We start from the raw sequence: 15,178 nt of genomic DNA on the forward strand, positions 1-15,178 counted from the left end.
TCATATGAGAGCTAACCCTTGAGCAGGGCCAGCCAGGCCTGAATCCCATGCTAAGGAGCCTTGGCTGTTGTCAGCAGGAAGGGATCTCCTGTTCATTTGTTTTTTTTCTTTGGCTCTACGGTTCTGGAACCAAATCTTCACCTATAAAAGAAAAAAAAAAGAAATCATCATAATATTGATAGTGGACAGCTCTGGAACACTTTTAACATTTGCAAGATGCCTTATGTCTCATTTGCTCCTAACAAGGTTACTAGGCGGTAGGTATTTCAAGGGCTGTTCTGCCCATTTTATAGCTAAAGACACAAAAAGGTGGAGAAACTTGACCACAACCACACAGGAGTCAAGTAGGAGAGAAAGGATAATATTGCACCATCTACTATGTTGGCTCTGAATGTCACAAGATTTAAAATTGAGAGAAACTTCAGAGCCCATCTGGGTCAACCCCCTCATTTGACAGAGAGGGAAACTGAGCCTAAGGAGAGAAATTTGTCCAAGATCATACAGAGTCTAGAATCTACTATTAAAGATATGGTAACTCAATGACTATCTGGAAAATGACATGTGAAATGAAGGAGAAAGAATCTCATTTCCTTTTTTGACTAGTTTCCTAGACTTCTAGGATAAGGGAACAGTGGTGATAGAGTTCACCTTGATTTTAGCGCATTATTTGACAGTCTCTCATGCAGCTAAGGTGGGAAGACACAGGCGAGATTATGCTATACATTTAGGCAGATTCAGAACTACACTTATCCCTTCCACATCTTGGGGGTTAGCGGCATAGCGCCCCAGTGATCTAGAAAATCCTCATAAAATTTCTGGGCCCTCCCTTCATACCAGAGAAAAGAAATTGTGTATATTTATGGTATTAAAAGATAACATATGTTGACATCATATAATACTATACATATATTTTATGGAATTCTGAGTTGCCAAAACTTTTTCTCTGTCATCTGCTGACCTTCCCATGTCATCAGTGGCTTCTGCAAAACTCCCCCCAAATTCCCATTTAATTTCTGTTGCCGACGTGTGATATATTGAAACCATGATGGGGAAAAGTCAAGATGTGGAAGGGAGAACTGTGGTTGCATGGCCAGCCTCAAATGCCCCCTTAGAAGGAGATCCACAGAGAGGGATCTCCTTGATATTTTTATCTAGGACTTGGATAAAGTCATAGATGGCATGCTTGTGGAAGAATTCTGGAAAGGATAAGGGAGACTGGACCACAGTATCAGGATCAATTATACTAAATCTAATAAAAGAAAATTTTATAGAGATAAATTTTTACTCTTGGGTCCAAAAGAAAAAAATCACCTTCACAAGGCCAAGATAGGGAAGCATCATGGATAGATGGCAGTTAATCTGGAAAAGATTTGGGTGGATTGTAAGCTCAATAGGAGTCGCCAATGTGATATGAGGGCCCTCAAAACTAAGGGGGTCTTAGGAAGTCCTCTAGAGTCTCCAGACATCTCCCAGAGATGCACACAACTGTGGCGCTGCTGTGACCAAAAGAGCAAGACAGTTGCTCTCTACATCTCCGACCCCAACATTTCTTGAATGCTGGCCAGTCCTCACAATTTGGGGTAAAAGAAACAGGAAAGTTTCAAATGTGTTTCCCCTTTCATAAACGGGTAGACTGAGGTCTAAAATATTTAAGTGATATAAGAAATAAAAACTTAAAACTGTTAGAGAACTTTTAGCTCTTAGAATTATTGTAATTTTACAGGTTGTGCCCAAATTCACCATCTTGAGAACTGGTAAAAAAGGACTCATTGACCCTCTAAGTGGTCTCTGGGAAAGAGAAATATGAAACAAAAAGAAACCAGGTACCTCAACAAGAAAATGAAGCTTCTGGAAGAGATCATGTAAAAGGTCCAGTGTTCTGGATTCCAAAGTTCCCTACAGCTTGGCAATCTGGAATTTTGGTGGTTTTTGAAATTGGTCTTCTTGGGCCCCTCCTGTCTCTAAGTTCTAAGGCTGTTCCCGGCTCTGACATTCTATATTCTAAGGCCTCTCCCAGCTCTGGCACTATAATCTAAGATCTTTTTTTAGAAGGGGGAAGGCAAGGCAGTTGGGGTTAAGTGACTTGCCCAAGGTCAGACAGCTAGTAAGTGTGTCAAGTGTCTGGGGCCGGATTTGAACTCAGGTCCTCCTGACTCCAGGGCCGGTGCTCTACTCGCTGTGCCACCTAGTTGCCCCATATGATCTAAGATCTTTCCCAAATATTACATTCTCTCTTCTATGTTCCCTCTGTAGAATATTGTATGTTCTAAAGTCCCTCCTGCTCTGACATTCTATGTTCTCAGGACCATCCCAACTCTCACACTCTGTTTTGAAGTTGTTCCGTGCTACAACCTTTTGGTTTCTAATGACCCTTCAAGATGAAACATTCTCTATTCTTGGTGGTGGTGGTGGTGGTTTTCTGGAATTCTTTCCATTTCTAAGCTCTTATGTTACAAAGTCCCTCCAAGTAGTACCATTTTATGCTCTATGGCCTAAAGTCCTTTTCAGCTTAGACTCCATGATGCTCCTGCTAGACTCTATTAGTAGCTAACCTTGGAATAGAATCCCAAGCTCCTACTGGCCTCTGCCCTCATTTTTTCAGCTTGGGGGGAAAAAGGAACAAATATCTGCCATTAGGTAGATGGGCCAAGATCAGTTTTCAGTCCCCAGTCAAGCCTACCCACAGATATCACTGTGCATTTTGTGCTGTGCTGTGTGTGGGTAGGAACAGAGAAGAGGAAACTCGAGTAGTGTTTCCGAGGGGGCCAGAGAATTGGAATTAGAGGCCTCCTCAAGGCCTGCATGGGGCCACATCCAGCTGACCTGAAAGGAGGAATTGGAAGTTTAGAAAAGGCAATGATGGGCAGGACCAGCCTCTCTTGGCAAGAAACTCCTGTCACACCAAGTAAAGGCCACCTCAAATTTTGCCAGGTCATGAATGGCCCCTTAGGCCTTTATTCACTATGGGACAATGGGAAAAATTCTCAAAACTCTCCCTGGTTAAACAAGAACCCCAGGAAGGTGGAATGGGAAGGGATTCATGCTTAGAGAGGTAATGATTACTTAGAAACAAAGATAACTGTACTGCTCTCCCTTCTTCCCTCCAGTAGTACCCCAGGCCCTTCTTCCTTGTATCTCCAGAATCAATCAATCCATCAAATAACAACCATTTATTAAACTCCTACAATGTATCCTACCAGGTACAGGTAGGCTCTGGAGATACAAATACAAAGAATGAAACAATTCCCAGTCTTCCGGAACTTCCAGTAGGGAGGAGTAGGCCATACTGCGTCATGCCCCAGAGCCCAAACATGAAGTGATATGGCTGCTAGAGAGCCCACTCTGTAGCCCAGGAGCGGGATAAAGCCAACTGGTTGGCACAGGCCTCCAACTTTGACTGCTATCACCTGGTAAATTCAAAGTGGATGAGGTAACCTGCCAGAGGTCAGCTCAGACAATATACTTTGACTCCCTCCCTAGTTGGGCTGGCCATTTTGTTAGAATGTCAAATGTACACTTGCTTAAAAGACTATTTTATGGGGAACTCACACAGGGCAAGTGCGTATATGGCGGTCTGAAGAAGCAATAAAAGGACACTCTCAAAGTCTCTCTTCAGAACTTGGGAATTGATTGTGTAACATGGGAGACATTGGCACATGACCACTCAGCATGGCATGCCCACATCAGAGAAGGTGCTATGCTCTATGAGCAAAGCAGAGTTGAAATAGCTCAAAAGAAACGTGAGGTGCACAAATCTAGAGAATCCACCCCAAATGTTCACATGGACTATTTGTGCCTGACCTGTGGTAGAGCCTTCCGAGCTTGTATTGGTCTGATCAGCCACAGTCAAACACACTGTACCTTAACTCTAACATAGTGATGTCATTTTGGTCCTCTTCAAGAACGAAGGACAACAACCAACCAGGTCCTTACTATTTGCAAGTTTCAATGGTGACACACTTGATTTTCTTTTTAAAAATAACTTTTTCCACAGAATCACTGAGATAAAGAAGATTCATAAAGACCATCTCAGTCTTCCCTCTACTGCCTCCAAAGGCTATATTTGAACCCAGATGGGAATCTATCCTTTTTTTTCTAATCCCTTCAAGGAAGGAGACTTAAAAAAAACATCCTTAAATACTTATTTATTCTGTCAGGAATATAGAATCCTCGATCTAGAGCTGGAAAGGCCCTCTGGTGCCACCTTCATTTTGAGAGTAAGACTCATAGAGGTGAACTAGCTGGCCCAAAGTTGCACCAGGATGGCAGCACCAGGGTTTGAGCCCAGGATTTCTGACTCCAGAGACTACTATTAACCTCCCTGTCTCACCTCAGTCTTCTGCTAAGTCCCTGGTAGCAACTCTTGGAAAACCCTGAAGGCCCAATATACTCTACTTACCTGTCTCTCTGAAAGGTTCAAAGAAGATGCCAGTTCTAACCGTCTTGGTGAGGAGATATATCTAGCGAAGTAAAATTCCTTCTCCAGCTCCAGCCTCTGATGATCTGTATAAACCACTCGGTACTTCTCTTTCCTTGTTTTCCCTATTTGGAAGAGAAAGCATATCTGGATTGGAGCATGAAGAAACATTGCCACACATCTAGACTAACCTCTACCTGAGGAGGCGGAAACACCCTATGGCTGCCAGATGACACAATGAATAGAGTGATGCACTTGGAGCCCAAAAGACCTGATTTCAACCCTTGCCTCAGACACCCTGGGCAAGTTACTTAACCTCTGTGTCTGCCTCTGTTTTCTCATTTATAAAATAGCATCTCCCTCCCAGGATTCTTGTAAGGATCAAAAGAGATCATCTACGTTCAAGAGTTATGCAGATGTTAGCTATTCCCAATCAGAAAACATCCAGTGACGGAAAATTCACTCTTTCCCACTTTTGGCCATCTCTAATGATAGAATCCGAAGGACCCCAGGGATCCTCTAGCCCAGAGTTGTCAAGCATGAGGCCTCCTGGCTGTATTGCGGTGATAATACTTCCTAGTGTTGCCTAAACCATTTTCAAATGTCATTGAGAAATATTTAACAAAATAAATTTTAAAATACAATAAACCACAGATAATGTTAATATGTAGTTTTGTAAGTCAATATGCACCCACGAGGATCCTATGTATGGGGGCCTTAGGTTCTATTTGAGTTTGACACCACTGATCTAGCCCACTCCTGCCTACTCCCTGTCCCATTTTTGAGATTAGAAAACTGAGATCCAGACATGTAAAGCCAGTTGCCCAAAGGTCACATTGGTAATAAGAGGCAGAGCTTGGATTTCAGTTGAGGACCACCCACTCCAAACCCCATGCTCTCTTGACTCTATTTTAAGCCCAATTGTGATTTTCACTCATTGTTTACAGGCTTGCCCTTTGGGGCTAAACCAGAGGTTCCCAAACTTATTTGGCCTACTCACTTAAAAAATTACTCAGCATCCCCCTGGAAATCTACTTTCTTTGACCCTTTAATGTTTTTTTAAAAAGATTGCATTGTTGCAAAAAATATAGCATTTTTTAAATGACGCATCTTAAATTTAATAATTTATTGTAAATTTGTGGGGTTTTTTCCTGCATTGAAATTTTGATGATGCAATATTATGTCATGTAACCATATAATATCATATTGTAAACAAGTCATTACATGCACATATCCCTGCCAATGTATGCTGGACTTCTTGACAATGCCTGACACCAACACTTGCTTGTTAAGACCTGTCAGTGGACATCTGGAAAATAATGTAATCACTACCACTTTAACTCTGTTACACAACAGATGAAACATGTACAAACTATTTTCAAAATTTTCTTCTTTCTTTATGCTTCCACCTCCCCCTTATTTTTATTCAACACTCCCCAATTGCACCAGACACTGCTACTGCCAGACCACCTCCCCATCATTCCAGCTCCCCCCAGGGCACTTTGGGAGCCCCTGCAAACAAATCAAGTCTTTTCTAAGTCTCCAGCGCTTATAAAACATAGTCTCCAGTCCCTCTTCAGCTAGCCAGTGTCCTTCCAAAAATATACCTAGATCGGAACACATTGTTCTGGAACGTAGATGTGGTCTGAATGGACTGAGGAGGTGGGACTAAAACCTCCTTCATTCTGGGCCAGGCAGGAAATGATTATGGTAGGAGACAGTTGTTTCTAGAGTGTGTGTTTGTGTTACAAGAGGTCACTCCTACTAGAACAGGACCTCTAGGAGGGTAAGGATTATGTCTTAACTAAATTCCGCATCTCTCCTAGCACAAACACAGTGGAAGCTTAAAGATAGCAATGACAATGACTAGAGTTATAAGTGCTCATTATATAATAGCTTTTACGATTTGCAAAGCACCTTACAAATATTATTTCATCCTCACAACTCTAGGAAGTGTTGTTTAGTCATTTCAGTTGTGTCTGACTCTCTGTGACCCCATTTGGGGTCTTCTTGGCAAAGACACTGGAGTAGTTTGCCATTTCCTTCTTCAGCTCATTTTCCAGATGAGGAAACTGAGGCAAACAGGGTGAAGTGACTTGCTCAGGGTCACACTGCTAGGAAGTATATGAGACTCAGGAAGATGAGTTTTCCTGACTGCAGACCCAGTGCTCTATTCACTGCAGTGCCACCTAGCTGCCTATTCTGGGCAGTTGCTACTATTATTACGCCCATTTTACAGATGGGGAAACAGAATCTGAGAGAGGTTAAATGACTTGCCCAGGGTCACACAGCTAGTAGGTATCTGAGGCAGAACTAGAATTCAGATCCTACTGACCTCAAGTCCATTATGCGGTTCACTGCATCAGTTGGCTACAGATTCATTGAATTAAACTTTTGAATTGACACTGTTTTCCCCCAAATTCAACTGGTGAGTTTCCTTGGCTCTCAGTGGGGCTGGAGACAGTCCACTTGCCCCCAAGCACTGGGCTAAGAGCCCTCTTTAGAATCACTTGGCCTTTCGGGGCTTTTGTTTCCTTATCTGTTAAAAGGGGAAGTTCCACTCCATCTCAAAAGTCGTTAATCTCTGGAACCTTGGTAGGGGGTGGGTTCTTGTAACCAAAGATGCTTCCTTGTTTGATGACAAAATGAACCTAAAAAATGTCTGATGCTCAGCTTGACATTCAAGTCCTCTGCCATCTGACTAACCTTATCTTCCGCTGTGGAGATGAAGAACTAGTATTAACTAGTATTAACCAAGCCCCTGCTATGTTCCAGTCCCTGTGCTAAGTGCTAGGGATATACATAAAGGCAAAAAAAAAAACCAGTCCCTGCTCTCAAGAAGCTCACAGCCTAATGAGAGAAACAACATGCAAGCCATTATATACACTTGGGAGTAGCCTCAGAAGTAAAACACCAAGGTTAAGGGGCAGCTAGGTGGCTCAGTGAGTAGAGCACCAGCCCTGGAGTCAGGAGGACCAGAGTTCAAATCCAGCCTCAGACACTTGACACACTTACTAGCTGTGTGACCTTGGGCAAGTCACTTAACCCCAATTGCCCTGCCTTCCCCCCTCCAAAAAACCCCCACCAAGATTAAGATTAAGGAGGAAAGACTTCTGGCAGAAGGTGGGATTGTAACTGGGACTTGAAGGGAGCCCAGGAAGCAGAGATGAAGAGGAAGAGCATTCCAGGCATGGGGGGGGGGAAGGTGCAGCCAGTGGAGATGTCCGGAGCTGAGAGATGGAGTATCATATGTGAAGGACAGCAAGGAAGTCAGTGTCCCTGGATCAGAGTATGGAGGGCCAGTGGGGAGAGGATTGGAAAGGTAGGAGGGGCTCAGGTTAGGAAGGGCTTTCAAAGACAAATTGAGGATTTTCTATTGCCTGAAGGCAATAAGGAACCATTGGAGTTTATTGAATGTGGTAGGGCTTGGTGGTATGGTCAGATATGCTCTTTAGGAAGATCAATTTGACAGCTGAATGGGAGAATGGGCTGGAGTGGGGAGAGACTTGTGGCAGGCCCACCCACCAACAGGCTATTGTAATAGTCCAATAGTGGTGAGGGCTTACACCAGGGTGATGAGAGAAGGGTTGTATACAGGAGATGTTATGTTCCAGATGAGCAGGCTTTGGCAACAGAGAGAGAGAGGATTCAGGATGACACCTAGGTTGTGAGCCTGGGTGAGGGGGAGAATGGTAGTGCCCTGGACATCAATAGGAAAGTTAGGAAGAGGGAAGAGGGAGATGATGAGTATTGGACATGATGAATTTAAGATCCAGTCCAAGATGGCCAATAGGTAGTTGGAGAAGTAAATCTGGAGGTTGGGGCTGAATTGGTAGAGCTGCGAATCATCATCATACAGATAATTGAATCCATGGGAGTTGATAAGATCACTAAATGAAATAGTATAAAGGAAGAAGAAGGCCCAGGACAGAGCCTGGAGGGATACTCATGGTTTGTGGGTGTGACCTAGAAAGAAGACCCAGAAGGAACAGTCTGACACATAGGAGAACCAGGAGAGAACAGTGTCCCAAAAACCTAGAGAGAAGAAATTATCAAAGGAGAAAATGGTGAGAAATGGGGCAAAAGGCTGCAGAGAGGCCAAGAAGAATGAGGATTGAGAAAAGGCACTCAGTGCAACAGATCTGGGGATTAAGAGACGTTAAAAGGAGCAGACGGACTTCATAATAACCTGGAAAGACTTACATGATCTGATGCTGAGTGAGGGGAGCAGGACCAAGAGAACATTATACACGATTACAGACACACTGTATCTGTGATGACTGACTTTGATAGACTTGGCTCTTCTCAGCAATGCAAGGTTCTAAGACAGCTCCAAAAGACTCATGATAGAAAAAGTTCACATCCAGAGAAAGAATTATGGAGTCTGAATGCAGATTGAAGCAAAGTATTTGTTCTCTCTCTCTCTCTCTCTCTCTCTCTCTCTCTCTCTCTCTCCCCCTCTCTCTTTCTCTCTCTTTCTCTCTCTCTCTCGTTTCTTCTTTTTTTGTGGTTCATTCCATTGGTTATAATTCTTCTTTACAACTTGACTATTGGGAAAATAAGTTTAATGTGAAGGTATATGTAGAGCCTATATCAGATTGCATGCCATCTTGGCGGGGAGTGGGGAGGAGAAGGAGGGGGAGAAAATTTGGAACTTGTGGAACTGAGTGTTGTGAACTAAAAATAAAAAATTAATATAAAAATAGTACATTAGTGACTGTGGAGGTGACAGTTTCAGTGCAAAGATTTAATAAGAGGATGAGAGGGAAAAAATGAGAGCACCATTTGTGGATGACCTCGAGGAGTCCAGCCACAAAAGATGGAGAGAGGACAAAATTAACGGGAATGGAAGGATCAGGCGAGGGTTTTTTGAAGATGGAAGAGACATGGGCATGTTTGTAGGTAGTGGGGAATGAGCCATAGACAGAAAGAAATTGATTAGTGAGAGTAGGGATGATAGAGGGTGCGATCTGCTGAAGAGGATGGGGTGGAATGGAAAGGAAATGAAATGAGAAGGGTAAGAGAAAGAGAAAAGAGAGAAGTATTTTTACACTGAATCTCTAAATCTCTCTCTCCCTGAAGAACTGACCAAAGTCACCTCTCTCTCTCTCTCTCTTCTTCACAGAGGTAGAGGGCCATGGGTGTGTAGTAGTAGTTATGCTGACAGACTACAGGAATAGGTTCGTTTTTGCTGAACTGCGTTTTTCTCCTTTCTTTTTTTTCCCCCTGAAGACTGTGTAGGACTTGTGGGAGGGATATATGCAGAAATGAAGATGATATAAAAGTAAAAGGTATTCATTGGAAGCAGCTAGATAGTGCCGTGGCTGGAGCACTAACTGGAAGTCTAGAACACCTGAGTTCAAATCCCACCTCAGACATTTTCTAGCTGTGTGACCATAGCAAGTCACTGAACCCCTGCCTCAGTTTCTTCAACTGTAAAAATGGGGATGATAATAATAGCGCCTACCTCCCAGGGTTGCTGTGAGGATAGAATGAGATCATATTTGTAAAATGCTTAGCATACTGCCAGTCATATAGTAGACACTTACAAAATGTCGATTATTATTGGTATTACAAAAATAATAACAAAGTGGCCCCCTAGACTCTGCACTGTGATAGACATTCCAAGCAGGGCCAGCACCTTTCCAGATCATCCATCTTCCTCCCCCTTTCCCTTTGAAAAGCCTATTTCTAAGTTTAAAATACTATAGAAAACTGGCTAGCGGGGCTTTTTCCCAATCAGATTCTCTGATGCCCTCAGGCCAGATTTTACCTACTGAAAAAAAAAAAAGATTCCAAGCAGTATAAATGGGGCTAAGCCAGGTAGTCTTGTTCACTAACCAGACTCTAGACCTAACACACAGAGCCTCATAGAGCCAGAAGGGACCTCAGAGGCCAATACTCTCATTTTACAGGGGAGGAAACTGAGTCCCAGGGAGGGGAAAGCACTTGCTCAAGGTCACACCTAGGATCCTAGGTCTAGAGTTACAAATGACCTCAAAGGCCATCTAGTTCAACTTTCTAGTTTCAGAGGTAAACTGAGTCCCGGAGAGGGAAGTGATTTGCCCCAGCTCACACAGCTAGTATGAGGAAGGAAGGATGCAAAGCTAAATCTTCCTGACAATCATCTCAATTCCTTCATTTTTCAAACCGATTTGTACAAGTTTACACAGGTAGCAGTAGCAGAAGCAGGATTGGAACCCAGGTCCTTTGCCTTGAAATCCTATGTTCTCTCCATTGCCCCAGACTCCCCAGGAATAAGGGGCTCCCTCCCAAGCAGCTAGGGCTTAACACCTGAGGTCTTGCGCACAGAGCCAACACCCTCCCTCTTTCCCCCTCCCCCCTTCCCTTTCTCCCCACTCTTTGGCTTGCCAGGCGCTAGACTAGAATGGAGGAGGAGAAAGAGCACAGGCCTCAGTCTCCAGCAGCACTTCCAGAGCCCATAAAGCCCAGCGGTCCCCTCTCCGGCCCTCCCCTGCCCTCCCCTTTCCTCCAGCAGATTCTTTGGGGGGACAATTAAGGCCAGACCAGGCTTCTTTATTTGCTGTGAAAATCATCACCCTTTGTGGAAGGCCAGCTTTCCCTTTGTGAGGAACCGCACATCAAAGGCGGCTGCATTGGAGGCAGGCTAGAGAAGTGTTCAAAGGGTGAGGTGCCCCCTGGGCCAGAGAGGATCTCGGGACCTATGACTCAGGAGCAGCCTCCCACTAACAAGCTAGAAGATCCTCTGAGACCCGGAGAGCTAGAGCCAGAAGGGAACCCCAGAGGCCAGTTAGCCCAGTCCCCTGATTTTACAGAGGGGGAAACTGAGGCCCAGGCAGGGAAATGACTGTGCAACTCTAGCCAAGTCCTTTCCTTTCCCTGGGCCTCAATTTCCCCCTCTGTAAAATGAGGGGTTTGGACTCAATGACTTTCTGGGGTCTCTAGAGCCAGGATCCTGTGTGTGGCCTTGGGCAAGTCGCTTCCTCCTCTGGGCCTCAGTTTCCTTTTCTGTAAAAGGAAAGGGGTGGACTAGCTGAGGTTCCTTCCAACTCTAAGCCTAGGATCCTAAGGTCAGCAGTTCACCTTTCCCATCAGCCTTCGCTTGACACTCTTACTGAGCTGGGCCCATTTGCACAGACCAGGGAGTCAAACAGGTGAGGCAAGTCTTTCTGGGAAGGAAAGAAGTCACACATGACTTTTTCCCCGGGGATCAAAGTTGCTTAACTCCTTACTTGACACCGCCTGTGAGGGCACAGCCTCCAGGAGGTGGTGAAAGCCGTTTGGCATACGGCAATCCAGCACAGGTGCAAACTGGCTGTTCCATCCCCAGCCTAGGGGGAGGGAGGGGCCAGGTATTCCAGGGCCTTTGGTTTCTCATCCCCCTTCGAACTCCTGATCTCCCATCCCTGTGCCTCCTCCCTTTCCCTCATGCTATTTGGGTTCCAATTCTGCCTACACTATATAGTACCTGTGTGACCTTAGGTAAATCACTTCCCCACCTCGGACAAGACAATCCCCAAGATCCCTCCGAGTCCTGCTGTCCTGTGTTCCAAGGTCTCTTTTAGCTCCAATGTCCTGTCAGACACCTCCACCTTACAGAGTCCTTCTCTTCCTCGAAGACATAGCACAAACACCACCTTCAGGAAGACTTTCCTGATCACCTCAGCTGCTCTTGCCCTCCCTCTTTTTCCCTCCCTCCCTCCCTAACCACCTTGCATTTTTTCTGGATGTGTATGTATAGTCTCTTTCTCCTTATCATCTTCACCTTTAGAATGCAAGGTCCTCCAGAGTTAAAGTTGTTTCAGTCCTTATACTTTTATCCCCGAAGCCTGGCACAGTTTGAGGTACACAGTAGGTGCTTAATGAATGCTTGTTGCTTGGTTGATAACTTTGAACTGGTGCTGTAAGGTTTCTGTGTCCTCTTAATTCTATGGATTCTTTCACCTATGCCTAAACTTGCTGGATATTTTTCTGTGTACAATATGTACAAAATCCAGAGGACCCTCCCTCACACGCCTCAGTGCAGGGCAGAAGACAAGGCTTGGATTCTCAGGTTCTCCTAGAAAACCTGACTATACTCAAGGCTATAATGGCTTGAGGTTGTTTGGGTCACTTATCTCAGATGGTTAGAACTCTGAGCCTGGGAGAACAAGGTTGTGGGCTCAGTTCTAAAATGAGTCAATTAGCTTTGTGTAGTCAGGAGACCTGGGGACCAGTCCCAGTTTAGAAACTTACTAGCCTCAGTTTCTTTGTCTGTAAGACAAGAAAAATAATATTGACTCTATGCATTTGACAAGAAGTAAGTGTATATTTGGAAAACCTCAATGGCTATAGCCTTATTACTGGGTGTTATTTTTCCATCTTTAGCACAAGAAAGTGCAAAGAATAGTCTTTCTAGAAATTCAGAGCAAAGAAATCATTGCTCCCCTTAAGCCATTTCTAGCTTTTACCTCTCTAGGACTTCTCTTTAAAGTATCCCGCTTCTTCTTCAATAACTCCAGTGACGGCTGTCTACTAAGATAGCCAATGGTACAGAGCTAGTCAGATGCCTTCCTACACAGATCACACAGAAGGAAAGACATTTGGTATAGCAGAGAGGGCACCAAGCTTGGAAGTGGAAGGCCTATGCCACAGTATCGGCCCCATCATTTCCTTGCTGCATATTTTGTGTGATGCCTCCCCTTTCTGGGGTCTCAATTTTCTTATTTTTATTTTATGTTATTTTATTTGGTTTTTTGGAGGGGGAGGGCAGGGCAATTGGGGTTAAGTGACTTGCCCAAGGTCACACAGCTAGTAAGTGTGTCAAGTGTCTGAGGCTAGATTTGAACTCAGGTCCTCCTGACTCCAGAGCCAGTGCTCTATTCACCGTGCCACCTAGCTGCCCCTATTTTCTTATTTTTAAAGAGAGAATAGTGAGAACTTTTAAAGTTAGATAACTGTTTGGAACAGACCTGGAATTTTATTAGCATAGAGGCCTCCCAGAGCAGAAACTGCCTCCACCAATGCAGAAGAGCAGCTGGAACTTGGAGTCCTGGAGAGGTGCTTGGGGGCACTGGGGCATGATTATGATTAGCTCTGACTTGTTCTTTAGCAAGATTAGAAAAGAAAAAGCTCAGATCAATGACGGAGCAGAAAACACTAAGGAATTATTAGGTAGGTGTGCTTTGGGGTTTTCCCTAGCCCTCAAGTTACTGAGCTTTCCTTCAGGTACACAGTACAGGAGTGGTGATTTGCTTGCTAAAAGAACTACCTATCAATCCACTGGTGTATCTTGTAGAAGGACAGTTGATGTCTGGTGATGTATCAGTGAGCTTCTTTCTTTCAAATCTCCTCATTGGGGTGGGGAGGAGACACCAGTCTCTCCATGCCTTAGATGGGCAAAACCTCTGGCAGGAACTAGCATGCTCAAAAGTCTTCCAGTGCAGACCCAGGGGTGGACTGGGTGTCTGACGTCTGAGCGCCAGCCAGTATCTGAGAGGTTCAGCCATCCAGTTGACTGCGGAGGGGTGGAGGTGGGGGTCAAGGTGCCGGCCCTTCTGGCTAGAGAAACTCTTGAACACCACTGGCTGAACTCCAAAGGGGTTTTTTATCGCATAAGTGGGGGGATTACCTTCCCCCTTCCTTTCTCTTTCCCCTTTACCCCATGGAAATATAGATCCTGGACACACTGGTGTAGCTCAAAGTTATAAAATACCCTAGTGAAACTACCACCTTCTTTCCTCCTCACACAGCTTTTCACCTGGCAAGATTATGCTTTTCAGAGCTTTTAAGGAAAAGAAGTTGGAGGTGTAAGAGGAGTCTTGTTAGCAACTCAAGAGATCTGGATTCGAGTATATCCTCTGAGGCTAGTCATTAGCTATGTGACCTCAGACAGCTCCATTACTCTGACTTGTCTCATTGTCCTTATCCTCTAGAAAATGAGGGAGTTGGACAAGGTGTCTGATCCCCAAGGATCCTTTCAGCTCTGACCTTCTAGGAAGGTCCTTATTGTAGCTGATCTCAATGAGTCTTGCTGTGGTTTCCTAAAGGAAACAAGGCTGGCTGAAGCATTTCTATCCATTTCTGACATTCAGTGTTCTGTTCCAGAGAAGGTATTTGGTTTGGTTTTTTCCTTTCCTTTTTTGATGGAGAGGAGGGGCAGGAAAGGATTCTTTACTATTACTCAAAAAAGAAATAAAATCAGAGGATTTGGATTCAGTGATCTCCAATGTTCCAATTAACTCTGCTGGCTCTTTCTCCCTTCATGAATTCCAGTATCAGGACAATTTGACCTATGCCATTAGCTAACTGTGCTGCCCTCCTCCACCCCTCCCCACCAGGCCACCAGGCACATTTGATGCTGGGCCAAGAGCAGATAGAAACCTGATAGGGGTGGGGAGGGAGAGGGTAACAGACTGTTCTCCTGCATTGGAGAAAAAGCCTGCTTATATCCACAGACAGGGGTTGCACCAATTTGCACAAGTATAGAAAGATACTGTGACATTCTCCTGCCTCACCTGGACCCCTTTAGTCCTCCTCTTACCTATGGAGGGCAAAAGATAAATTCAGTATCTTGTACTATCCAGATGGGGGCAGGGTGTGATTTGTGTAAAGGCCAAAATTCCCTGATCTTGTGATTATTCCCTTATCTCTAGAGGCAGCCTGGTGTAGGGGAAAGAATCAGAAGATCTGGGTTCAAATCCCTGCTTTGCTACTTACTACCTGGGTGACCCTGGGCAAGTCACTTGGCTTCTCTGGGCCTCAGTTTTCTCTCTGTAAAATGAAGGAGTTGGACTAAAT

The 15,178-nt window shown here is 44.6% G+C and overlaps 1 protein-coding gene across 1 annotated transcript in view; it reads right to left on the reverse strand.

The window, feature by feature from the left end:
• The window catches only part of LOC118833054 (homeobox protein CDX-4-like), a 39,251-nt gene continuing 24,073 nt past the window's right edge, over positions 1-15,178 (reverse strand). Inside the window, exons 6-7 of the mRNA XM_036740439.1 lie at positions 4,400-4,542; positions 1-141 (exon numbers count right to left, since the gene is read on the reverse strand). Of these exons, the coding sequence (XP_036596334.1) occupies positions 1-141; positions 4,400-4,542 (284 nt within the window). The remainder of the gene's footprint in view (positions 142-4,399; positions 4,543-15,178) is intronic.

Source organism: Trichosurus vulpecula, assembly GCF_011100635.1.
Source record: "Trichosurus vulpecula isolate mTriVul1 chromosome X unlocalized genomic scaffold, mTriVul1.pri SUPER_X_unloc_1, whole genome shotgun sequence".
Classification (NCBI taxonomy): domain Eukaryota; kingdom Metazoa; phylum Chordata; class Mammalia; order Diprotodontia; family Phalangeridae; genus Trichosurus; species Trichosurus vulpecula.